The sequence below is a fragment of the Asterias rubens genome, chromosome 10, assembly GCF_902459465.1.
Source record: "Asterias rubens chromosome 10, eAstRub1.3, whole genome shotgun sequence".
NCBI lineage: Eukaryota > Metazoa > Echinodermata > Asteroidea > Forcipulatida > Asteriidae > Asterias > Asterias rubens.
Window position 1 is genome coordinate 577,433 of NC_047071.1, and position 27,123 is coordinate 604,555.

A 27,123-nucleotide genomic window follows, 5' to 3' on the forward strand; every position below is an offset into this window, starting at 1 on the left:
TGTAGTTTTCAATTTGAATAATTCAAAAGTGTTTTTCTCAAGCACTTTTGGATTCATCTTTAGATGAGTTGCCAATCACCATGGTGATTCGTATTGTGACACTGCACTTTGCTTGCACATGACGTCACACGCAAAGAAAGCGCCCTCACTGTGGTCAAAAAGCCCCTTCACTGGGGTCCAAGGAAGCTAATCATGGACGATAGCTGTTCTTTGTGTGTAAAAACATGGAGGTAGAAGTAGAACAACGTGCGCGAGACCCAAGTGCCCTGTAGTATATGGCGATATGCAAGGGATCTACTTCAAGACAGTGGACACTATTGGTAATTACTCAAAATAATACTAGCATAAAACCTTACTTGGTGATGAGTAATGGGGAGAGGTTGATAGTATAAAACATTGTGATAAACTGGTCCCTCTGAAGTGATGTAGTTTTTTGAGAAAGAAGTAATTTTCCCCGAATTTGATTTCAAGACCTCAAGTTTAGAATTTGAAGTCTTGAAATCAACCATCAAAAAGTAAACTTAGTGTGACAAAGGTGTTTTGTCTTTCATTATTATCTCGCAACTTCGACAACCAACTGAGCTTTAATGTTCACAGGTTTGTTATTTTATGCATATGTTGAGACCCAAAGTGAGAAGACTGGTCTTTGACAATTACCAATAGTGTCCAGTGTCTTTATAGATTGATTCCCAGTTGAGATCAATCTTAGCTCTTTGAGAACTCAAGCCCTGGAAAATTTCAAAGTATACCAATGTTGTACCTCTCTTTACAATGAAAGAGGTGCCTGCCTCAAATTAAAGAAAATTAATAGATTTAGAAACTCATTTAGAGATTGATTCTTCTCAACAAATCTAATGTTTATGGAGAAATTTAACTTATTATAGTCTTTACAAAAATAGGTTATATTTTACACTAATTCTAATTCAAACACAACAAAAAATAAAAATAAAACATTTATTATTCATCTTGAATTCATTGTTTCGAGCAGAGATTAAAAATACATTTAAAAAGGACAATATTGAGGAGTCATAACCGTGGAAATGAATCTTTAAGCAATTATTTTCAATTTTAAAATCAGTTAACCCAAACCAAACCCTATACCAGGTAGAAAAAGGTTAGAAAATTGTCACTTCATTTAATGTTTACCTTATATTAAGAATAATGTAGTCTCGATATGCAATATATAACGGAGTGAGTATGCAATACACGGTATTGAACAATATTGAGACCACTGGCCGTTAGGATCACCCATTGGTGAGTGAAGGGGGTCACAATTTCATGAAATTAACAATTCCTGTAAAAAACAGGGGCCAAATTACTAAAACATGCACTTAAGGAGTTCCCATCAGCGGGACTTTCTACTCCATAAGCGCATCAAAAGGAATATTAACTTGCCGCAGATTATAGCAAATAGGGCAAAATTTCATGGCTCTGCTTACTGTAAGCAAAGAATCGGCGCTGAAAGAAGCAGGGCATTCCGCGCCTCCGTCAAGCGTACTTCAGAGGTTAACAGGGTACTTTTGGCTTTGCATGTGCATATTCCACATTCCAGACATTTTTTGATGTTATTTTTAGTATTCCATTAGCAAAACTAATTCTAAGATTATAAATAGTTCACAGGTGTTACAAAATGCATAGCAACACAAAATAAACCATTTTTGTTTTATTATTATTTTTAGGGGATGGCACTATTTGTTTGAGGACTGTTCGGACAGTGTTGGGACATTGCAATATTCCTCATTCTTTGTCTAGAATTCTTGTTGCATTTTTGTACACAATTTATTCATACTTTCAAGCATGGCCTAGAGGGTCGATAGGTCCAGTGTGAATTAATAAACACAGCAGACAGCTAGATGGAGGGGCAGCTTCACATTGGATGGTTCAAACTTTATAAAACATCTCGTGGCTCATAAATAGATTTGGGGTCAACTGATGAGCAGCTTCATGTAAGCACTTGGTGACATGTTTGACAACTACTGATTTACCCTTTAGTAGTGTCCGTTTTGGTCTAGTCGTTCAGTAATTTTTCTCTCAGTGTAAAAAGACACACAAAAAAAGTGTCTAAGTTTTCATTGAGAACATCCAAGTTTTTTCCTCCAGTGTACAACAGGAAGTGAATCTAATCTACAAGTTTGCTCATTGGAGCTACTAGATTGTTAAAGACTTTATAATTTTCGGCTGGTCGGACGCAACCCAAGTGTCAATTAACTCACCGTCAAAAGTGAAATGACTAGGATAGTAGCCAATGAAAAGTGCTTTCCAAACATGGCTTCATGATCCTAAATACACTGTAGACAATTATGATTTAGTTGGTACAAAACACGCTAAGCTAGAGTAGGTCTACGTAGTTAGCAGGGAAGTAGCCTTTCACTCCGTTCAGCTCACCCTCTATCCAGTTCTCATCTATTTTACTAACGACCTCGATGATATCACCCTCTGCAAAGCCCAGTTCACCCTCGTTCTCAGCCTCAAAATCGTATAATGCTTTACATTGCTCTTTCTTAGATGTCACGACTGCAAACAGAAAAATAAGAGACATGTCACTTGAGAAGAAGCCACGATAGAAACAAAATATTTCTTAACCTTTAAGGGTATGTTTCCCTTAGTAAAGGAGTGGATATTTAAATTTTTTACAGGAACATTTTAAAGAGCACTAATGCAGTGACCATGGGCATGGAGACGATTGCAATCTAGTTGGATGTTCTCGGTGAAAACTTTGCAATAAGGTGTCTTTTTCTAGTCGAGAGATGTTAGCAAAATGTTCCTGCTATAAGTTGGGGCTTTTTATGTAAAGGGTCCTCAGATTGACAAACCATGAAACCAGCTTAGGGATAATGGTCCGATCTAAAGGCATTACTTACCACAAAATTCAGTTCTGACAGATTCTACTAAGGGCCAAATTATGTGGTAAGCAGAGACATGAAAATGGGACCTGGATGGTGTGACACTATTTCTTAATCTGTCATGTGATTGGAACCCAGCTCCAATTCTGCCAAGCATCTAAAGCATTCTATAGTTATTCATGTATGACTCCTACATTAAATTCTGGAGTGTACCAAGAGTATACATGGCAAAAATAAGGGATGACACATGATGTGTTTTCCACCAATCAAATGACAAGGATCTATGCTTGTGCAGTTATAAATCAAAATATGAAACACATGAAAATAAACCTATTGCTGATATTTTTCCAGAATGTATAAGAAAGATGTAGGTTTACCTGGTGCGTTGTAGTCAACGCCCGTGGAGTAAGTATCTGTTTCATCAGCAGATCCTGAGTTCCTGTTCGAGTAAGAGTCATACGTACTCCTTGGTTTCCGTTCACTCTTCGGTCGATTCGCCGCTTCATTTACTCTGTAACACATCAAATCAGTCAAATTATTGGCATACATGAATAATATAAAAACAATGCTTTCAGATACCCGATAGTGTTAACCATTTTGCTACTCTTCTTTGTTCTTTGTGTGGTGACTGCGCGGTCAAGCACACTGGACCCCAAACTCTCGGGTTTCTTATCAGCAGAGTGTGGGTTAAAGTTCCAATCAAAACACTTGTGTCCTTCAGCAAGACACTTATTCGTCCTTCGGATAGGGCCTAGTGCCCTAAATCTCGTAATGCATGTAAAAGAACCCAGTACAACTTATCGATAAGAGATGGGATTTGCCACATTGTTTTCTACACACAACACAAGAAACCTACGACTTTAGGTCCCATATCCAAAAGACGAAGCAATAATGGTTAAGTGTCTTGCTGAAGCACAACACTAGGACTTAAACCCACACTGTGCTGATCAGAAAGGTCAGAGCTTGAGTCTTGTGCTCTTATCTGCTCGGCCATGACACACGATGTACTGAAGTTGATTGGTGGAGCTAAGCAGTAAGACTGCTCCATACTCTTAGACCAGCTGATTTTGTAAGGGGCAGTATTCAGGGGATAATAATAATAGTGGCTTCTTATAAAGTGCTTATACCCGTCACTCAGTGACACTCAAGGTGCTCTAACATACAGTATTTTCCTACAAGGTATGTGGGACTATGTTTGAATTGTGAGACCTACTCCTTTTCATAGCACCATGTAATGGTTTATAAGGTGCTGTGATGATCAAGAATCAGCACTTTCCAGAAAATGGAGAGGGGGGGCGGGATTCGGTTGGAGGAGATTAAACAAAAGTGACAGGATTTCTGATGTTCAAGAATTGGTTCATGCAGTGTCATGCTGTTTGTTTCCTTTGGATGTAGTGTAGCTTTAATGTAGGAATGAATCGAATACCATCGGATGATTTGGACATACCTATCATTAAGTGTTGAGAGAAGGTTTTCCAGGACCTCTGTTGACTGCCTATGAAACTCAAGCTGTGCTTCTGCCAGTGCCTGTAGCTGTAACACTTGTTCAACCTGTCAGAGCAGGGTGTAAATAAATAAGTTTACAGACTGCTTGTTGTTAAACTTGACCTCTACCACACAACAATAGGTGAAGAACAGGCACCAACTGTGAAAAGTCCTCTTTCATATTACCAGAGACAGGCTGAACACCAAGTCATTTTTTTCTAAAGTCAAGTCAACTCAAATGAAGTTAGAGTTCATTTTTGCTCAAGTCCAAGTCATATCAAAAGTTTAGATTTTTTCCCAGTCAAGTCATGTCACATGTCATTTATCTAAGTCAAGTCAAGTCGCAAGTCACAAAAATTGGTGCCTTTATAGTTGGTCTCAAGTAAAAGGCAACAAATGGGATCAACCATACTGCTCCTCCGTTTCTGGGCCCTTAAATGGCTCTGACTATCTTAAGCAAAGAATCGACGCTTAGGGAAGCAGGGAAATCCATGGGTTAGCAGGGAGTTTTTGCATGTGCGCACTCCACGTCACTAGGCATTCTTTGCTTACACCACTAGTGCAAAAAGTCGGCGCTTGCACAGTAGGCGGAGAGAGCTGATTGTAAGCACAGAACTCAAAACTAAGCAGAGCCATGAAATTGGGCCCAGATCTGACAAAGAAGACGTGCCCCTCATCCTGATGTGTGCATTGAGGAAGGATTTAAATATTCATCAGGACAGAAAAAGAAACACATAAACTTCCACAGACTACACAAAGGATGCAGGTTGTTCTTCGCGTTATTACAATAATGCTTGGCTAAACCGTTCTATAAGTCAAGCATTTATTGAAGACTTACATCACTTTCTAGTAAATTCTTCATCCCATTCTCAGCCAAGTCTTGGGATTCAGCAAATTTCTCTTCTGCCATTTGAATTTCTTCCTCTGGGACTGAACTGCCTGCAAAGTGGAAGATGATAACAACTGATTAACACATTCAAATATTTCTGACTAAAGAGGCAAAAACAAATTGGCTTACCGTTAATCAGTTCTATGAAATTAGCCCCTAATGTCTTGCTAAATAATAATAATAATTGATTTGAATTGAAAGACTGAAATGAATCTGATGTAATTTAAATGCATCTTCTAATGAAAATGATCTCATTGTGTCAAATTTCATAGAGCAGTGTTAATGATACAACTCTACCTTGATGTTTTTAATAGGCCCAATTTCATAACTCTGTTTACACCTGAATTCTGCGCTTACGATCACTGTTCTTTGCTTACTGTGTAAGTGTCGACTTCTGCACTAGCTGTGTAAACGAAGAATGCCTAGTAACATGAAGTGTGCACTCACACTTAAGCAAAACTTCCTTGCTAACCCACAAACTACAGTTGACGTTAGCATGGAATTCCCTGCTTCTGTAAGCAGCAATTACGTTAAACAGAGCCATGAAATTGGGCCCAGATGTCATCACCCATGGTAAATTTATGGTTGAGCTTTTGGGGGTTAAAATTCAAAAATGAATATTTTCCGCCATGCACTAGTGGTGAGACCTCATTCTGTATCTTTACATGCAAGTTGACTCCAAACACGGGGGACCATGGATACACAGTAGGCACATGAGCACAGAACTGGGCCTAATTTCATAACGCTGTTAAGCAGAAATTTCTGCTAACTTCTTGTCGAAGCAAGAAACGTTTTGGGTACCAGTTGCAGCAATGGTAACGCTATCGTATTCTGGCAGGTAAATTATTTTTTATAAGCAAAGTTTTTTGTGCTTAGCAAGTCTTTGTTCTTGCAGGCTTTATACACATTGTAATTGGGCCCAGACGTTTGCCTAAAACTGATGAACAAATGTGGCTAAAGTAGATAAAGTTGAAAACGCTTTATGATTGAATGTTATGCTTTGTTATTTCTTATCACACATGTACGATCAGGAAGCCTTTTTGTCTTTGTTTTAACAGGAAAATATTCAACCTCAAATTTCAAAAATCTACAAGCAATTCAGTATCAATAAGTGATGAAGTACACTTGAAGCATCCCTATAATACGCGCAGACTGAATAGGAAAGTGTGTTCAGAATTTGACTGCCATACCATGGTCAATATACGGGGCCTGTATTGTGAATGTGGGTTATTGGACTAGCCAAAGACTCTCATTTGCATAATCTGGATCATCCAATCAAATGAAAGCTGCTCAATACAAACAGTACGGCTGGATCCATCATGGCATGGGTAGATAAACCATTGGTTTCCTGGAGCGACTGTTCCTCGCTCCAACAAATGCATTCTACATGTAATGTAAGCACCTACCCATACCAATTGTGTCCAAATCTGATCATTTACCTTTTTAATAATCATGAACCCTCCTTGAACTTTCAATGAAATGTTGTTTCCATTAGGCCAAGTTAAAAAAGAAACATGTTTAGCGTCCCCGCTCGCTTCCTTTTTAAAGGCCGCCTCCTTTAAAAAAAATGTGTATATATATTTTTGTATGCACATTTTTTGTTTGTTTGATTTTTTTGATTTTTTGTGTGTGTGTAAAAAGGTTATTTTAAAACGATCTCAGCTAAAACAATCTGAATGTCTTGTCTGAATGTCTTGACCAAAATGTTTCATTTATGTATTGTGTGTTTGAGAAGTATAAAAACTAAATGGATATTTGACATTTGACATTTTAAAAAGAATGGCAGCCATCTTGAAATAAAAAATAAAAAGCCCCCCCTCCTTCCTTTTTTTGAGAAACCCGGACGCTAAACATGTTTCTTTTTTTACTCGGCCTTACAATAGCATAAATATTTTCTGGTTTAAAAATAAATTAAGTACATGTATTTTTTGACAAATAGTGACCACCCATGTGGATGTTTCAACAAGACATAGGAAATAGTACATGCACATCGAATAACTACATACACCCCCACTACGTATTGGTGCTCCATGGTTAATGTTAGTCATCCCTTGTCTATAATCAACATTATTTACTTAGTCTAGATTCTATCCTGGTGATCTAAACGAAGCTAGACGACCATACCTCATAACACACATATCATGAAACAGTGATAGTGCAGTCACATTATATGCAAAGTGTATGAGGAGCGTAGGATCATGATTACGACCATTTGGTGAACAAAATTGTGGAGCTGTACAAGTTGCACTTTGTGTGAGAGGAAAACTAATGAGTGGACTGTCCAAGGTCCCTAGTGAATGAAATTTCAAATTTGTTGCCCTTCATGGACAGTAAAAACATTATTGTCCTTTACATGAAGCGCATATGGTAAAATTTGACAACCACGCTAAAACTAAGCAAGGGACACTTGTTAAATTGCTGTCATGTGAAAGGGCTTAGAGTTAACCAGGAACTTTGACAAACACAATACAAATTATATCAGCAAACATTCATAATGCCAATCATGTGTACATGTTAGAAATATCAAGCTCTTAGGAAGACATGCAGCGAGCAGAATCCCAACTCAAACTAAATAAGGAAATAAAACTACGTACACTTGCAACGAAAACTGGTCATCAAACTAATCTAGCACAAGCAGGTATCTAAACTAGAAACTTTTGTAAAATGTTATTCTTTTCATACTGAAGATCAGAAAAGCATTGTGTTTCTTTTCATCATCTTGAAATAAAAGCAACAATAACAATGCGGCAACCAGGACATTGGAAGACATGCATAAGAGAACATTACATGCCCAGCAACTCAGTTCCTCAGCTAGGGGAAACATGTACTGACAGACTTCAATAATAAAATTCAAAATCATAATCAGAATATAGTGAATATTCCTTTACAATTCATTTTGGGTTGAACAGAGAGACTAAAGTAGGACTTGAACCTTGCAACCTCTTTATTTCTTGCGGTTAATAACTTGATCAACATTCTATTTGTCATTTTTTATGAACTCACAATCTGTTTTAGAAACCATGATGGAACATGCCCGGGGCAGGAATGCCTAGTCTGGTTCCTCTTTGGAACATGACAATAAACCCTTCTCAGATTCATATTGTGGGGTGATAAAAACTGATATTCTTTTACAATAACCACATCACTTTAAAGTGAAATGTTTCTAAAAATGCTTTTACCATCGAAAGCTGCTCTAGGCTTCTTACCAAAGGTTTTTATATTGCCATTAATTTAAAAGGATTTGGGTACTTTTTGTAACACAAAACAAAATGTCCACAGATTTACATTTTTAAGTTTACCGTTTGAAGATAATGATGGTAGAAAGCGTACCTTAAAATATTAGTTGCTTAGGTGCTGTAGTTTTTGAGAAATGAGTAAAACAATGTTATGAAAATACGTTATTACATGCTAAAATATTTTTCGTCTCATGATCATTGAGACGAAAATTATTTTCATGACATTGTTTTACTAATTTCTCAAAAACTACAGCAGCTCAGCAAGTAATATTATCAGGGAAGCTTTCTACAATTATTATCTTCCAACTGTGTAAGTTTAATGTAAATCTGTGGACATTGTATTTTGTCCTACAAAAAGTACATACACCCTTCAAGAGTGAGTACCAAACGTATACCTTCCCTTTAAGTTAACAATTGCGCTTGACATACAAAAGGCAAAAATGAAAACATGCAGAAATTTAAAGTTGCAAGAGCTTCAGTGGACAAGAATAACAAATGGATATCGAGACAAACTGAGGACTGGCAATCACAAGGTTGTGGGTTCGAATCTAGCTAACCACTGATTTCAAAAAGATTGGATGTAGAATAAGTATTGTCGTAAATCTACTGAATCACAATTTCTTGATTTGTGAAATCAATGTTTGTATGAGAGTAATTGGCTGTTGCCAGCTTGGTGTTTATATCCCCTTGTGGGAGTTTGCCAAGTTCCCTTGACAGGCAGGAAGATCGTCTAAACAACTTAATAGACCGATCCATTAGGCTCCGCCCACGGCGCACTTGTGAGCAAGAACACATGAGCCTCTCCAATGCCATTCTGCACAACTCTGCCGCGCGCACCAAGCATACGCACTCGCATGTCGGACCTCTTTTTGCCAGACCTTTGATTGCACAATGTGTTGTGATTGGTCAATACGCAATGGGGCGGAGCTTAATGGATCGGTCTATTGTGCACCCACAGGAATCATGTCCATATGGTCAATTACACATTTACTCAAATCATTGGGATCAGAATTCTGGTTGTCTGTATCGATTTTTCTAGTCTTAATATCTCAGGGTAAATAAACCCGGGAAAAAGTCAAACAAATGAAATGCTACATATGCTTTGCTCAAATGTAGGTGGGTGCGGTGGGGGGGTTGCAGCACATGCTGATGATCCGCTATATTGGGAATGACATTTCTAGAACTACATGCTTTTGAAATGATTGATTTAAATACTTAAATTGAATATACTGATCAAGATAGCAACATGAAACATCCAAGCACCATGACAACAACTTTTTTATGCTACAAAATCTCTTGCAAAAATATACTGTACCAGCTGCTAGTCCAAGTCAGTGGGAGAGATAAGCGATGGACATGGAAGGTAAAAATAGAAACATGATGGCATACTTGATAAGTTGATGATGTCATTGTGTAGATGCGTAAGCTACTACTGTGGTATGAATGTACTTCTGAACCTCAGTAAATAAGCCATTTTAAGAGATAAATTTGAATAAAGTCTGGTACAATGGCCAACTTAGTCACAAATTACCGCTTCCCTTTCAATTCCTCAGATAACAGTTGCTATGTCAAATAGTTCAGGCAAGCATTTGCATGGCAACCTCCAGATGAGCAAACCCTGGTACCATTGTGTCATATACAAACTCACTCAAAATGGTGTTTGTGTGTTCGCCGTCTCTTTTGTAACTACCCAAAAGCTTGCCCTGAATCATAAGACATAGCAAGTGTCTTGGTAGTCAGAGGAATTCAAATTGGTAACTTGTGATGAAGCACATCATTGTACCAGACAATATTTGATCTACATGTAACAGGCAAACGGCCCAATCATTCTTTAAGCCTTCAGCCAAATATATCTGAATTAGCAGCTTGTAAAGTGGCTATGGCCGGCAAACTGTATAGGCCTATTCTTTCATGTTGCCACTGCAGCCAAAACCATAGCCATGAGTTGGATTAAGCCTTATACTTTCAATTCAGGCCAATGCCAAAGGTGAGGCTAACGGTGTAGTCAGAGCTAACATCTCGCAAGGCCCCCTAACAATGATTTTAAGTTTGATATGGACCAGTGAGAAGTGGAGGGGCAGGGTGTACAATAACACGTATGTGGTTGCGTAGATCGAAGCAAGAGCCAGATTTCAAAGAGCTGCTTAAGCAGAAAAAAAATAGCTTACAAATTGTCTCCTAAGCAGATATGAGCAGGATACCAGTCACAAATTGTACATGTGGCATGGAAGTTTGGCTGGTAACCTTATTTTGGTAAACAAAGTTTTGTTGTGCTTAATCAGCTCTATGAAGTTTGGCCCTGTAGGTATCACACATGCTTTGACATAAGGTACCGTAATTGCATTGTGTTAAAACAACAAGTTGAGATACTACAGTAATACCCTGATTCAGACTTAACATGAGTTGAATGCTTTAAAGAGTGACATTTCTGTATGACTTTGCATTAATAGGGATCACATACAGTACTGTGCATAAACTTTAAATGACCTAACAACTGCAAATCTTTTTTTGTCAACAACTTGTCCATTTTCCCCTTTGTACAATTAAGGGCAATGCTTTAAGTACTTGTTTCACAAAAAAACGCACCAGGCTATTTAACTTTTTTGTTGTTTGTTTTGTCACATCCATTTGAAGATTTACACGTTGTAGACCTACAAAATGCAGTTTTCTGGCAATAAGAATTCTATGGTAATAGACCTCGCATTTCAAAGTGCTGCCTCTCAAGCTAATGCACTGACTGGATAATTCTCAGTAACCTGCGTAAAGGAACACAGTGTCAACTTGAAGATTTCCCTTTTGTGTGTGTGCGAGCATTCCATTGGGTGTGTCATGGGACCTAGCACTAGCACTACTAATCTTTTACTGTTTGGGGAACTACACATGTAGTGCCATTCCTTGCAAGACAAAAATGCCATGTCAGTTTTCTAACCTACGTTTACTGTGTCATGCACTGGACAAATTCAGATACATTAAAGTTTACAAAACAATCTATGGCAAATTGAGTTGTTATAAGAGTAAACATCAACGCTACATTGTAGGCTTGACTACAGTCCAATAGTTACAAACTTAAACGTCATCTTATTTGGAGACCATTCAAGTTGGTTGCGTGATGGCATTCAAAGCTATTACTTTTTTAGTATTAAATGACATCCATTGAACATCCTCTGTACACTCTCAACAATTTGACTCTAAATGAGATTGGACGATTGTGAGAATTCCTGAAAAATATCTTGCTGGTCTGGGTTTCCCCTTTATTCTAGACCCAGAGCCCCTAAGATGTTACAATAGACCGTATTGAATATGATGTCACCGTTCAAATATCTGCCCTACAAGATGGCGTCTGCGAGCGTGTACGTGTGTATGTGCGTGCTTGTGTATGTGCGTGCGTGCTTGTTTCTTTGTTGTATGCGTTTAGACGCGCATATGGTTTGACCTACAAGATGGCGACTTTCATGGCAGCAAAGGGGTTATTCAATACGGTCTATTTAAGAGGATTTCAGACTCTGTGCATCATCAGAAATACAAAACTGCAGGTTTGGACACAATGTGGATTATTTCATTCTCCCTTTGCTGATTTCTTTACTTCATTCAAGAAACTTTGAAGGCTAAAGGAGGCTTTGAGAAAATCCTGAAATCAAGACCAGTTCTAAGAAATCACGCGCCTAGTACCTGTATATAGAAAACACAAAGTGTATCTCTAACATGCCTAGACATAAATTATGCACAAAGTTATAGTCACAAAACAAAAATGTGAAGACAATGTTAGTAGTAGTATGATCACTGTAACAAAATGACAGGTAAACAATATTTTGTGACACCGAACTAAAATGTTAAACTACTGGGTCAAAACAGAAAATTTACAATTTTTTTCCAAATAGTATTGTGCAAATTTTCAACATACCGACCAACCCAGATAAACCTGCTCGCAAAAATGATGCACAAAAAATTATAAATACAAAAATAAGAATGAGAATGTGGGGGGGGGGGTGGGGGGGGACAATAAATGGAGAATCATTGCAAGGTTATGATGCAACTGATTGAATTGAAAGATAAATAATTTCATTGACTCAAGTCTGTGCAAATCTCTCGCGCATTTAACCTTTTTTTCTTCTTCCACGTTGGTCCAACGTACATATTGATTTCACGCATGAAGGAAACAAACTCTCATGGGTTAATGTGTCCCAATGTTTAAATACACACAAGACTTGCATAGTGGTGATCTGGTACTTGCAGAATCTAATGCATAATAAACAAACATTACTGAGTGCAGAACTTATTTCTGTTGGTGACTACTTTTCTTTTTTGGCTTAGCACATCAAATTAAGCTAAGCTGGGTTGTAGAAGATGCCATACATCAGTACACACAAATCTTTCAGCTGCAACAAAAACAGAAGCTTATCGTCTTGATTTACAATTGGCTTTGTATAACCGAGACTCCTACTTATATTTCTTATACCATGTGATGAAATATTTGTTTTATCATGACCTCGTATCTGTTAAAAGAGAAAAAGTAGATGTCTAATATCTCTAAAAGAAAATACGGGGACAAATTGTGAGGTGGAGTAACTAAATGTTTACCTTTCGCTTGCTTCTTTTTCTTGTAATCAAAGTCGAGCCGTCTTCCTTCTAACTTCTTACGATGGTGCTGTGAAAGAAAGTGAAATTTACAGTCAACTACTATTATTAATTCAGTCACGTTTTAAAACCATGTTTTAGAACTAGTACAGTGGAAAATGAAACTCATACTGTGAGGTTTCTAATGAATGTTGACTTTGTATTAAAGACACTGGACACCTTTGGTAATTGTCAAAGACCAGACTTCTCACTTGGTGTATCTCAACATAGGCACAAAAGAACAAACCCGTGAAAATTGCAGGATATAATGAAAGAAAAACCACCCTTGTCACACGAACTTGTGTGCTTTCAGATGCTTGATTTCGAGACCTCAAAATCTAATTTTCAGGTCTCGAAATCAAATTCGTGGAAAATTACTTATTTCTCAAGAACTATGTTACTTCAGAGGGAGCCGTTTCTCACAATGTTTTATACTATCAACAGCTCCCCAATACTCGTTACCAAGTAAGGTTTTATGCTAATAATTATTTTGAGTAACACCGATATTGTCCATCTGCCTTTAAATGAACATTGATCTTGTATTAAGTTTGTAGAAAGCTACATCAATCACAGAGCTGCCAACATTTGTATCTTGCAATCAGGGAGATTTTGTACAACAATCACAGAGATATTTAGAATATATTCAAGATAGGGGCACAAAATTCCATAATCAGGGAATTTTTTTCAAATTTGTTCATCAGAACGTGGAAAGGTTGGTTTTAATATTTTAGGGAACTCTCTGCAGAATCAGGGGGAGTTGGCAGCCTCTGCAACCTAAATAGTGTGCGAAATACAACGTATACAAAGTTGAGACTTTTTCAAATCTATTGAATTGATCAAATTTCATAGAGCTGCATTAGCACAACAACATGCTGCGTACCAGAATAAGGTTACCAGCCAAACTACTATGTCACATGTACAATTTACAACTGGTATCCAGCTCATTTCTGCTTCGCAGAAAAGTGTTTTAACAACAAACAGCTCTTAAAGCAGCTCTATGAAATTGGGCCCTAATCATAAAGCTGTTGAGCAGAAAATGAGTTGGTAACCAGTGGTAACAAAGTAATGACTTTGAAATTTTGGCTGGTAGTTAACCTGCTTCTCCTAAGCTTCTATGCTTAGCAAGTTGTTGTGAAATTGGGCCAAGATCTCAAAAGCATCTCATGACTCACTATAAAAATACACAACTTACATTAATTTCTTTTAAGTCTTTGTTTTTAAGATGATCCATGGGATCAAGGAAGTTCTGTTTGACGTTTAAATCAAAGGCGTCTTTAACCTCGGAGAGCTGTCTAAATGACTCTCCCATGTCTACCATGGCTGAACCTGGAGATATCAAAGAGAGGAAACCTCAAGAGTATTAATACCTAGGCTGATTTAATAGATGTTAATTTTGCATCAGGATTTAAAAGGACCATTAATGTTTAATTAACCCTGACACCAATGTGTGTTAGGACTGTATACTCAGTACTTTCCCCTTGTTCAGTGAACAAAATCACAGGCATATTACTCTGGTGGGATTTGAATCTGGCTGATGTTGACAAAAACCCTTTTCACACTACTCTATCCCCATGGGGCAACCCCAGGGAGTAACATCTTGCCCTTCCACACTCGGATCGCTTAACCCTGGCCTACCCAGGCAAATTGGCATACATTGTAGCCCGGGAGGAATAGCCTCACCCTGGTCTGGAGTAGGGGTAAGCAGTAAAACCCCTGGGTATTCTTGAAATGTGAAATCGGAACCCCTTTGGAATAGGAACCTAGGCAGGGACAGTGGGGTTATAAAACTCCTAGGGCCTCCCCTGGGACGTATTCCAAGGGAATAAGAGATACCCCTACTGGAAGTGTCGTGGACGAGCGGTTAAGAGCACCGAATTCAAACTCTGGTGTTTCTGATCAGCAGAGTGTGGGTTCGAATCCCCAGCCGTGACACTTGTGTCCTTCAGCAAAACACTTGACCAGTGCTTCGTCCTTCAGATGGGACGTAAAGCCGTTGGTCCCATGTGTTGTGTAACGCATGTAAAAAAATCCAGTGCATTTATCGAAAAGAGAAGGGGTTCGCCCCACTGTTCCTGGCTGTGGCTGCTTAAACCCTTATAAGGTGCTAACTAATTGGGTCTAAAAATTCATAATTGCAGTAACCTATCTTTCTGAAAGTTTGTATATACTCAGCGCCTTGAGTACCTTGTTTGGTAGATACGTGTGCTATATAAGACTTTGATATTACTATTATTAACATGGCTCTAGTTTCCTCTTCCTACTTGGACTCTGTGAACCAAGGCTCCATTGTAACCAATGGCCTTTTTAACAGCTAGGCTTGGGCTTAGTAAGAACACATTTCTTGTCTTGTTAGAGTATCTTTGGTCCAAGGAAAGTTCCGAACTATGAGCCAACATAATATTTTAGAAAATTTTCTTGAAACTCAAGGCCCCGATTTCCTCTGCTGGAGAAACCAGATCTCAAACCATCAAGATGTTCCTTACCGAATGAGGAGTCGTCTCCGAGATCTTTACCATTCTTGACCATCACTTCTCCTAATAGGCCGACAGGTTGTAAACTTTTCACTCCTTTGTTCTGGCCTCTGAACTTAGTCATTGTTCTTGAAACTGTATTGTTAAAAAATATTACTAACTTTAATAAGGAGTATTTATTATGCGCTTTTTCAAACAAAGTACATGTAGGCCGCTCAAAGTGCCTCACAATATTATTACACTGGGCCCAGTTTCATAGAGCTGCTTAAGCAGAAAATACTGCTTAAAACAATTTTTTGCAGTGGGACCGGTCTTTTACAGTCTTACCTGGGTTAGGCTGTAGATATTCCACTGTTTTCGTCATCAAGTCATCAACTGTATGACATGTGACATCAACTTTCTGCAAGAAGGGAGATAAAATTTAAAGTGAACTGGTAAAGATAAGCTAGAAATATTAACAAAGAATGTGAAAGCAATGTCCATTCTTTTTTTCAAAACAACCAATATGGAAACTGCAATAAACATACATGCAGCTTGTGTGTCTAATAAATTTATACAAATAGTTTTTCCTGCAATAGGTCAAGGGGTCATCAATCTAATGTTTTTTTCGAAATCAAGGGTGAATGCGTTCAAAAGAAATAACTTTAAAAAAATAACTATCACGTTACAGAGGTACCCGGGCACATTCCTTAGTAAAGGGCACCTCCAATATAAGGACATTTTAAGTTTCTACTGGAACATTTCATTACTGGGGCACGGAGGCAACTGTCCCTGTTACAGTGTACATCGGGTATTGCCCCTTAAAAAGGAAATAACTGCCTTGCCTTTGCAAGCCAGGCCAGCAGTAAATTCACAGCCTGAACAAAATAATGCAAAATGTCAAATTCTTACAGCCTACAGCTCTACCAGGTACACTGTACAGGTTACCCCCCAGTAGTTTTGGCAATGTTTGGTGTCAGGCCACTAAATGTTTGAATTTAACATTTGGTACATACATGTATTGGAAATACATGTACTCATTAATTGAGCTCATAGAATGTGGTTTGACAAAAATGTAACACTTTAGACTAAAATTAGATGCTATTTAAATCAGTGAACAATTATATTGATTTAGTGTTGTGAAGCTATCTGTCCTTGAAAGAGCAACTACATGTAGACACTAGTCCTTGCTCTATGCATGGATACCATCAGATGGTGAACTAAGTATTCATACAAACACCTATTATCATTGTACACACCATGCTATTGACATGGGTACCGGTGTCATCACTTACATATTTTACAATGTACAGTACACATTGGACGTTTGTATGCAAACACTAGGCCTACATTACATGAAATTACATAATCTCAAGCTACATTACATGTTCATGATTGTATTAGACAGTCGTGGATCAATGTACAGTCTACACTCACTGTTCCACTAAAGCACACACTATTTATGTATGCAAAAAGACAGGAAGAGATTTTCCAACTCACATTACACACGCTCTACATGTGTACATCATGTACATTGTGTACAACATCACGTACACACGTCCGTATTGTGATATTATCCAACGTGTTGGGATCCATGGGGTTTTGTACACCTTTGGAGTCAATTTACCCCCTTTGAAGATGTACAAAAAACCATGGCCCCCTTTACAGTGTGCAATATGTGGATGATACCCATACCTATGTGTCATCCCTATGGACTGTGAAGGGGGTAACTCTGTTTTGAATTGTACATCACTCTAAAACCTTATTCCAGGCCCTGACCATGCACAACGTTTCTTTCTCTATGCTCTGACCTGAGTCCAATTTCTGCTTAGTCTGGAGTACGCATGCACACAAAAGCAAACAATTTCCCAGCTACCCCTTGAAATACAATTGGAATTATCTTCCTTCCATACATGTAAGCGCCAATTCTTTGCTATACAGTCTGATAGTAAGCAGAGCCATGAAATTGGGCCCTGTCTGTATGCTCATTATTGTGATCTAGACCCAATTTCATTAAGTATAAAACATAACAACTTGCTAAGCACAGGTATTACATGTACTTCAAGCAGAAATAGGTTACCAGCCAATCTACCATACGGTTTACATTGCTGCGACTGGTACCGCCACTCAATTCCTACAAATAGCAAAGATATCTCCTATCACACCTTTTATGAAATTGGGGCCCTGGTATGTACATTGCGGTTTAAAAAACAGCATTTAAAAAATTTAAATGACAAATTAAATGCGATTGCATTCAGTGATGTTATAAATACTTCATTCATACTACGAACCACCATGTATGAAAAACAAAAACCCCACTGAAAAATAATCAAAGCCAATCGCAATAATCAACCAGTTGGCCATACATCAGGGAGGTAGATGCATTTCTCTGCACTGTGTCAATCAACACACAGGGCAGCCTGTTGGACAACAACAACAATTACTTCATAATCATTTGACGCACGTTTTAAATATCAATTGGTTTTGGGTGACCCTTGACCCTGCCTTCACCCTATTGTAACCAGTCCGGGCAGACAGTGAGATCTCTAGAATCCCATTCATGATGGTCATCTCTCTCAGGATGTCCCAAAGACCATGACAACAATAGCAAGGTCTTGACGAAAGAAGATTCTTATCTTGTGCTTCCTTCCTTTTAATGGAGAGAACAATGCACACCAGATTGCATTCACACCCAGAGCAAGGACCAAATCAGCTAGTACAGGCCCAATGTAACTAGGGTGTCAGGGTGCCCTAATGTTTCAGGGCTACATTCAGGGCTGCTTCTTATACACACACTACCAATCCTAGTACATGTCCCAATCGAGGGACAAAACTATGATAGTGAAATATCTTGCGCGGCCCCGGAAGACCCACCAAGACCATGCCAAAGACCATGCCAAAGACCCTGATTGAAGACGCAGGAGTAGTCAACAAGGAGGAGCTAATCAGCTGTAAGCAGGATAGAGTTGTGTGGCGTGTCAGACATACATTAGAGCCTGACTCAAACATGCTGCAACGCGACAACTTGGGGCGACAACTTGGAGCGACTGAGTGAGTGAGTGAGTGCTGACACAAGTGTCAAGACCAGGACTCAAACTCATGAAACTCCCAGTGTGATAAGAAATACCATTGATCACACCAGAGCTTGTTAAACAAATCAGAAAGTCAATTAACACAAACAGAAAACTCTGATTTTCGAACACATTGTACAAGCTTAGGGTGCAATGCAAGCTTGCAGCAAAAAAAAGCGCACAAGTGTGCAGGCTTGCATGGAGCTCGCATTTACATACATGTAATGCAAGCTTAGGCTGTATGAGTTTGTGGCAATCCTAATAAAGCTGTCCATATTAGAGTGTGCTCAACATTATGTCATAGTCTTGTCTTTTTGAGTATTACCATAACCTATAATCATGAGGTGCACACATGCACGAATATGTAAAGGCATCTTGTACACAAAGCCTTGAATTACCATTATGAATGACATTTAAAATCTAAGATACTGGTAGTAGAATGAAACCTTAAAAGATCAGTGATGAAGGTCTCAAACATCCTTCCTGTATGTAAGATTTCATTTTTAACTACTTTATTCACTGCCAATATTTTAATAATATCCCCTTGAGCAGGATGTTAAGCTCCCTGGCTTCCTGTAATTATTAAAGTCACGCTGAAAGGTCAAACAAAAGTCCCGGCCATCCAGCACATTTCAGAAAACTGAGCAAAGTTGTATTTGGGCTGTATTTTATTTGTTTAATAGTGTCGCAACAATAATAATAATAATAATAAGACTTGTAATGCGCACATATCCACCCTGCTGGGTGTTCAAGTCGCAGGAGACACTGGGAACGTTGGATTTGTCAAACTTTATTATTTGTATCCGCTATATTTCAAAGTGTTTGCTTTCCAGGGCGTCATGCAACTCCACAGACTACCATTTTGAGGGTAATTTATTTTAAATACATCAGATACATGTGCATCATGAAACATGTTTTTGAAAGGGCAAGGGTACCTATGTGTTTACACTGTAATATGAGGAAATTGTAAACTTCTATTTCAAGGGGCACCACGGCAATGACCAGGGAGGGACAACTGAGGCAATTGCCTCTGTTGCCTCCATAAGGTATCAGACCAAAACACAGGTAAAATGTATGGTGTGTGCGTGTCGACAAGGGGATTTGACAAAATTCAACATTTTCAACAACATCAATCTTACTAGTTTTGAATACATTTACAAACGGTGGCTATCTGTTTTTTTGCTGAGCAAAATGGCTTTTCATAGTTTTCCAACCTTACATACATGTATATCAAAATGGTAAAATCTCTGGCTGTGACATTGCAATAGAAAAGTCTTTAAATGTATGCATTGTGTGAATAATCATGAATACTAAACACTGAGAGTAAGGAACAGATCCGTGTACATGTATGACTCATCTCCACTCAACACCCAACAGTTTTGTGGCGTTGTGATACGGCTGCATGGTGTAGTGCATCAAATTCAAGTTTTGGTGGCTGAATCATTGGAGTGTGGGTTCGAATCCAAGACAATACAGATCCATCTTATGTGCATACTTTAAAGATGTATCAAAATGTATGCAACTTTAACAAGGCAAATAATGGTAAAAGTAATCCATGCTACGCTTTCATATGGTCAATCAGTGCCAGTTCAGAAATTGAGCGAGGTTAAGGAACCTTACATGGACATCTAACAGTGGTTGAAATTTCATTATAATTTCAAACAACTAAGACTTGTAGCCACAAGCAGAAACTTCTTTTTATTCCAACACTTTGAAGAAAGGAACCCTTTTTATATTATGACGACCACGCAAGCCCCAAAGGAGCTCTCAAGGAGTACTTTGTTTGTTTTTATCTGTAATTGAATACAAAATAATGTCCTAAATTTCTGACAACGCAGATTGAACGGCAGTGGTACAGGATCCACTTTTACTTCCAAATGTACCAGACATCCGGACTTCTAGTTTCAACCCTGAACATGTTTTTGTTATTATATGTCAAATCTGATTTGGACCATTAGCTGTTTATTCACTTTCACCATGAGGAACAACTACAACTAGTGTGTACAGACTTTTCAGTTGTGATTTCTTTAATTCACAATGTATTGTATAGTATTGTGGATGTGTGTGAATTACACGTACGATCAGATGACACTCATTAAGATGTATAAAGTTGTGACATGAAATAAACTAGATTAAACATTATAGGTATTGACTGGACTTACACATGTGCAGCATGCATGCAAAGGATTTGCATACCAACACTATTAAGGAAAACAACATTTTGTTCCAAGAACTGCACTTTCCAGAGTTCACTGGTGCCAAGTATCCAAACAAGGTTGATCAAAAAAGACTTGACAGAAGATCTGAAGGGGCTGCTGGGTATGTTTCCCTTCACTCATCTTTCAATGATTTCATTTGTAAACTGAATTAAAATTTTAAATTACTTCTTTTGCACCACTTACCAACCAAAAATTTGTGGGGAAAAATTATAGAATTTGTTCCCAATGGCCTCTAAAAAACCCAGACAAGACAGAATCACAGAGCCACTCATTTAAGCATAATTTACTGCATCTCATCTTGTTTGGTGTGCAGTGAAAGATGAGCCTTCATGAGCCACTCTCTAGTTATGAGAATATTAAAGACAGAATATTTTATCAGATTTGCTCCAATGATGTGTCACATGATTCCGATCCTAAGCACTAATGGATGAGTAAATTGTCTACGCTCGACTGAACATCATTTGTCATGTTTGTCAAAACTGCTCATAATATAAAAAGATTAAACACCAACTGTATTCATCACTGGCAAAGCCCAGCACAAGTTTCTCAAAAGATAACTTACCCGTTCCATCTCCACAAACTCTTCATCTAGCTTTGTCTTCTCTGCCCCACCAATCTTCTCACTCATATACTGTTTGCGAATAATAAAATAAATAACTATTTTAACATTTTTCTTAGCAGATAATTTTTAAATTAAATTTGACTTCTTTACATAAAATGACATGGGGTAGATTTCAAAAAGAGTTAGGACTAGTTCTAACTAAGGACTAGTCCTAACTAAGGACTATCCATTAGTCCTGGGAGATTAAAAACACAGGCTAGTCCTCAGTTAGGACGAGTAACTCATTTTAACTTGAGATAAGACTAACTCTTTGTGAAATCAACTTCACAGTGACATACAAATTTCCAGTCAGTAAACGCTAAAATTTAACCTTGTTCCCTAATGCTTTGTGCGGCTGCCTGCTCAAACTGAAACAAAGACCTCAGCACACATAGAGAAAGAGGTTGTACATCAGTATATTAAAATCTTACCTGATTGGCTTTACTGCACTGTTTCTTAAAACCTCGAAATGACATGGTGAATTTGTCTACTGACACAAGACTGTAACATTCACAACTAGCTTGTTCTGTTATAACACCCACTACAAGTATGACTTTACAAGGACTGTGTGTAAGTTACAGACAACTTGTCTTTAAGTAGACTTGACAGTCAATACACCTAGTCATAAATATCACAAGTAGGAACTATCTGATTAGTAATAGGCTACCCAGTTCCTTATCAGCAACCACCAGTGCTCCTTTTGTTCAAGGTGATGTCATACTCAAGACTAAGTTTAGACACAGTACAAGTAGATGGCATCTTCTGCAGGTGGTCTACAGTTCCCACACAACTGAATAGTTCAACTTTAATTAGTACCAGTACTTGTAAAGCTATGGTGACAGTTCATGACTGTCAACCTGTCAATGAGTAATTTGAACCATGGAGACTTGTTTCAATATTGTGAAGAACTTCAACTGGCCTTAATATAATGTTCTAATGGTACAATGTATTTAATTATTAATAAGTCACACCTGTTATTTCATCTTGGAGAGGGCAAGGCCATTTTAGAGTTGAACAGGGCACTTTCATTGGAAAATCTAAAAGTCTATGGGAAACTTTTGAAAGGGGCACCAAGGCCAAGACCAGGGGCAACGGAGGGCATGGCCGCAATGGCCTTTGTGTAATACGGTATACCAGGCCTAGTATGTGTTTGAACACAATGAATCACCTTTCATACTTTTGTGCATGAAGACTCAACAAGTGCAGTTCAATGACCAAGTGATGCATACATATAATGCTTGGTTTTCTGTTTGATACAACGACAATTCACACTACATGTCAGTACATGTGTGTTCCAGTACATTACACCATAATCCAAACATAAAGGTCCAAGGAATTCAACTTGAACTTTTGGCTAAGTCAATATTTGAATAAAAAAGCAATCCCTTTCTATAATTGTAGGTTTATCTCAGAGTATGACTATAAATGGGTAGCATCAAAGTCATGTGTTTGGGTTGTCATGACATTTACCAATAGGTTCATATTCAACTAGGCCATTTGCAATGGTTTCTGTTAATAACTGCATACAATTTACAAATGACTCAAGATTGATAGAGAAAAGCGTCACGTGTTTGGCTTGTCACACGGTTCAACTATGACTGAAACTTTTGCTATGGTAACTGTGAAGGGCTGTATACACACTGACTCACTCTTCTTGTTATAACTACAGATTGGGAGGAACGTGTCGTGATTTATTGAAGTGAAACCTATTTGTCAAGTCCAGAGAGTCTAAAGTTTAAAGATAAATGACTAAAATAAAGGTTCATATTCCCATTCAATACTCACGATTAGGCTTGGGCGATATCGATTTATTTTATTCACGATATATCGCCGGCAATATATCGCGATATTTGATATAATCACGATTAATTAAATTTGACATCACCAGTCTTCAAACTCCAAGTGAAAGTTGTAGAAGAGACAGTCATAGCTTAAGAGAGGTGTTCTAATGACCTATTCTTCTGGTTTTACTCCAAACCTATGGGGTGCAAGATGTCTCAGCTAGGAAATACATTGTGATGTTGCGATATCGCGATATATCGCGATATATCGATATTTCGATTAAAGCCAAATTGATCCGATATCGAAATCGTTTCCAAATTAATATCGCGATATTCGATAATATTGTGATATCGCCCAAGCTTACTCTCGATCAGAAACATTTACATTTCAGGTTCATCAAACTTACTAGATTTATTTTATAATAATCTCAGTGGTTGAATTTCGTTAGTAAAGGGGGACAACAAGTCCTACACGATGCTGATTATTTTGCTATTTTCTTTACAGAGTCAGTAAAGTTCAACTGTTCAAAGTCATTGTACAAGGCATAATTTGTTTCTTAACTTCTGTTCAACTGTCTGGTTGTTAAGCATTAATTAATAAATCATGGCTGATTTGTTTTTATTTTGCTGTAATTGTTTGAAATAAATTGAGCAACAAAGTTTGGAATGTTTCCAAGTACTATTCAGCGAACAAAAATAAGATAAAAATAGCTGAATAGTTCACATCTCATGGTAATTCTTTGAAAATGACGGCAGTGAAAGTCAATAAGTCATCAAGTTAAATAGGACCTACATGTATAGCAAAGGTTGACAGGAAGTTTCCAAAAGCAGTAGTCTGTAAATGAAATGGAATTTGGGGAATGAGTTATCGTGAAGTGTTTAGTTTTCTATAATCCAAGTGAACTTTTTGGATTTGCACATAACATTTCACTCATAAAAGTATCCATTTACCTGTATTATTACTCTTCCATCACAACTCATGTTGCAGTATATCGAAAAGAGGAAGGGCTCATCAAATTCCAGGCACGTTACTTCATTCTCGTAAAGTCAAGGCAGTTTTCCCTTTACAAGTATTACTTTGATTGGTACCCTTTAAAGGCAGTGGACACGTTTGGTAAATTACTCAAAATAATTATCAGCATAAAACCTTACTTGCTAACGAGTAATGGAGAGCTGTTTGTAGTATAAAACATTGTGAGAAACGGCTCCCTCTGAAGTGGAGTAGTTTTCGAGAAAGAAGTAATTTGCCACAAATTTGATTTCAAGACCTCAGATTTAGAATTTGAGGTCTCAAAATCAAGCATCTGGATGAAGTACACAAGTTCGTGTGACAAGGGTGTTTTTTCTTTCATTATTATCTCGCAAGTTTGATGACCGATTGAGCTCAAATTTTCACGGGTTTGTTATCAAATTCGTGGAAATTTCTCGAAAACTAAGGTACTTCAGAGGGAGCCGTTTCTCACAATGTTTTATACCATCAACCTCTCCCAATTACTCGTCACCAAGAAAGGTTTTATGCTAATAAATATTTTGTGTAATTACCAATAGTGTCCACTGCCTTTAAACAAATCTATTTATTATAAAAGTGTGTTCACATTTAGATTTGTTCTTATTTTTGTCCACCAAACCCATCAGAAGTCATCTGTATGTTTTGTTTGATTCTATTGTAGTACATTATTGTTAGTCAACTGATTATGATAAAATATATCAGATTACTGTACAATCACTGTTTGAGTGATGAGGTAACAAGTTGAACCTGCAGTAACTAGAAGTATGCTACGGTGTTGTATTTTGTTTACTTAGATTGAAGAATGATCAGTAAGTTACTGTAAGTTATTGTACTCATGAAACCAAAGTTTGGGTTAATGAATTGAACCTAAATAACCTGTTTAGTGAGTGGTCGAAATGTCAGGATACTACAGTAACTATTTTGTTGCATTTATCCTAGTAGTCTAATTGCCATTGTTTGCAATTACTTGTCTCTAATAACAACTATCAAATGTTTTAGAATATGGAACCGGATTACACATGCATTGCTTTATTATATCTCTGGTCAGAAATTACTTTAATAGCTAAATATAATTCTGAATTCTGGTAATGAATGAAACCAAGGATGTCTCATTTAGTGAACTTAATCACGGTGTAGCCTTGTAGGCTAGTGTAAGCCCTAAATCCAGCTTTTGTTACCGAACTTGTATTTACTTACATCCAACCTTAACCCTGGTAACTCAATTATACCAAAATTACTAAGTCTCCGTCCCACATCCTTGTGGGTACACCCAGGTCCATAAATCAGTCCTGTGGTATGTACAACCAATAACCCAATGGACCTTCACTTGACCATCACCATGAACTGGTCAACGACCAAGCTTCCCCAATCCCCTATATAATGTCCTTACTTTCCTAATGTCAGTCTCTTTCTCTAGCCTGCTCTCTTCGACAGACCCTCCTATTATATTAGCCCATTGCAAAGTCTTGCACTGTGAGCCCAATCCAGTATCCTTCTCTTTTATTCTCTAACTGCTCAATACTCTACTCCCTTTGTTAGGCCTATGGATACAGTAATAGTTTGAATAAAATATTCTGTATACAAAGCTCAAAGAACAGTCTTCATCTGAGTTTTATTCTTCAATGTTTTTGGCCAAGTTTATCATGACACCTGCAAATTAACGTGTTACACTAGCTGTCAAGTGTCATGCATGGACCCTGGGGTAACCTGTAAACAAGGGTTGATTATTGATGTGATTCTGAACCCCAAACACTGGGTTAACCACCTGATCTGTATTCAGCACTACTTGTAACTCTACTCTTCCACAGTATGTGTTCTATAATGGAACCTACGGACGGCTTGATAACCCAACCTAGTTCAAAAGACAGATAACTTTCCGTATGGCGCCACCACTTTTCCACTAATTTTTACAAAAAGGAATATCTCATTGAGGTATATTAGATACTACTATATTATTTCATATTGAATGAAAAAGTGGTAGCGCCAAACAAGAATTTTTCCCAAAAGACAAAGCAATGTAATGGAAAATTAACGTCCTGATAACAAGAACGAAAACGAGAATGCTAAAAATGCACGTCCTTGACAAGTGTGGGCGTACTATGCATGGAGCAATCCAACCAATCGGGGCGTGCATTTTTATCGTTTTCGTTTTCGTTATCGGGGCCTGTGTGACTGGGCCATAAATGCTCTTGAAAGAATGATGCAATTATTAAGTGCCACGCCCAGGCATGCGATACCAGGGCTCAAATGCTCACTCAGCTGATCAGAAACACAAAAACCTTGAGTCCGGTGCTCTGAAACGCTTTGCCATAAAATGTAACTTTGGTTGGCTCACACCTCAACGCAACAAATGTAAAATCTAGTTTGTTTCGTTGAATTTTTGTTTAGTCATGCCTGAAAACTTTAATAATAGAAACATTTGAGTACGTCAATAGTTTGAACAGAAAACAATTTAGGCCAACTGGGGTGTTTATTTTTATTTAGGCAGTCAGACCTGCTGCAAATTATTTTATTATTATTTTTTAATAATTGTTTACACAACAGTATGTCAATTTAAAAATTGCTTTTATTGATGAAAAATCGTGAAAACAACAACGGTATGTGAATATGAATTTTTATAGCGCAACTGGTTAACACGCAAATTTTCATCATACACAATTCTCCACAAATTCACCTACCTGATTGGCCTTATTGAACTGCTTTTTAAGTCCTGCGAAAGACATGGTGATCTCTTTTTGTAGTACTTCTTGTAAATAAAAATCTGTATATTTCCCCAGACCTGTCACTCAACAAAAACAGGCTAAAGCAGTGGTTGAGTTGAGTGCGAGTTCGGCTACGAGAAATTCTAACTTTTCTGAATACACTGCACCGAAATTTTTGAGTAGGCGTTTTTCACACGTCCGCGTTACGCGTCGTTCGCGGCAA

General features: G+C 37.8%; 1 protein-coding gene across 3 annotated transcripts; it reads right to left on the reverse strand.

Annotated features, from left to right (window-relative positions):
• Window positions 1-646: 646 nt before the first annotated feature.
• LOC117295776 (endophilin-A2-like) lies at window positions 647-27,113 on the reverse strand. Of its 3 annotated transcripts, XM_033778523.1 has the most exons (12): window positions 26,877-27,113; window positions 21,370-21,438; window positions 15,866-15,938; window positions 15,551-15,673; window positions 14,260-14,393; window positions 13,032-13,098; window positions 12,355-12,372; window positions 9,769-9,771; window positions 5,167-5,267; window positions 4,291-4,394; window positions 3,221-3,354; window positions 647-2,514 (listed from the first exon to the last, which is right to left on the reverse strand). In XM_033778523.1, the coding sequence occupies exons 1-12, from the start codon at window positions 26,919-26,921 to the stop codon at window positions 2,330-2,332; spliced, it is 1,056 nt and encodes a 351-aa protein (XP_033634414.1). In that variant the 5' UTR covers window positions 26,922-27,113; the 3' UTR covers window positions 647-2,329. The 3 variants fall into 3 exon arrangements, with proteins under 3 accessions (XP_033634414.1, XP_033634415.1, XP_033634416.1); XM_033778524.1 differs by lacking the exon at window positions 12,355-12,372; XM_033778525.1 differs by lacking the exons at window positions 9,769-9,771; window positions 12,355-12,372.
• Between the last annotated feature and the right edge of the window lie 10 nt (window positions 27,114-27,123).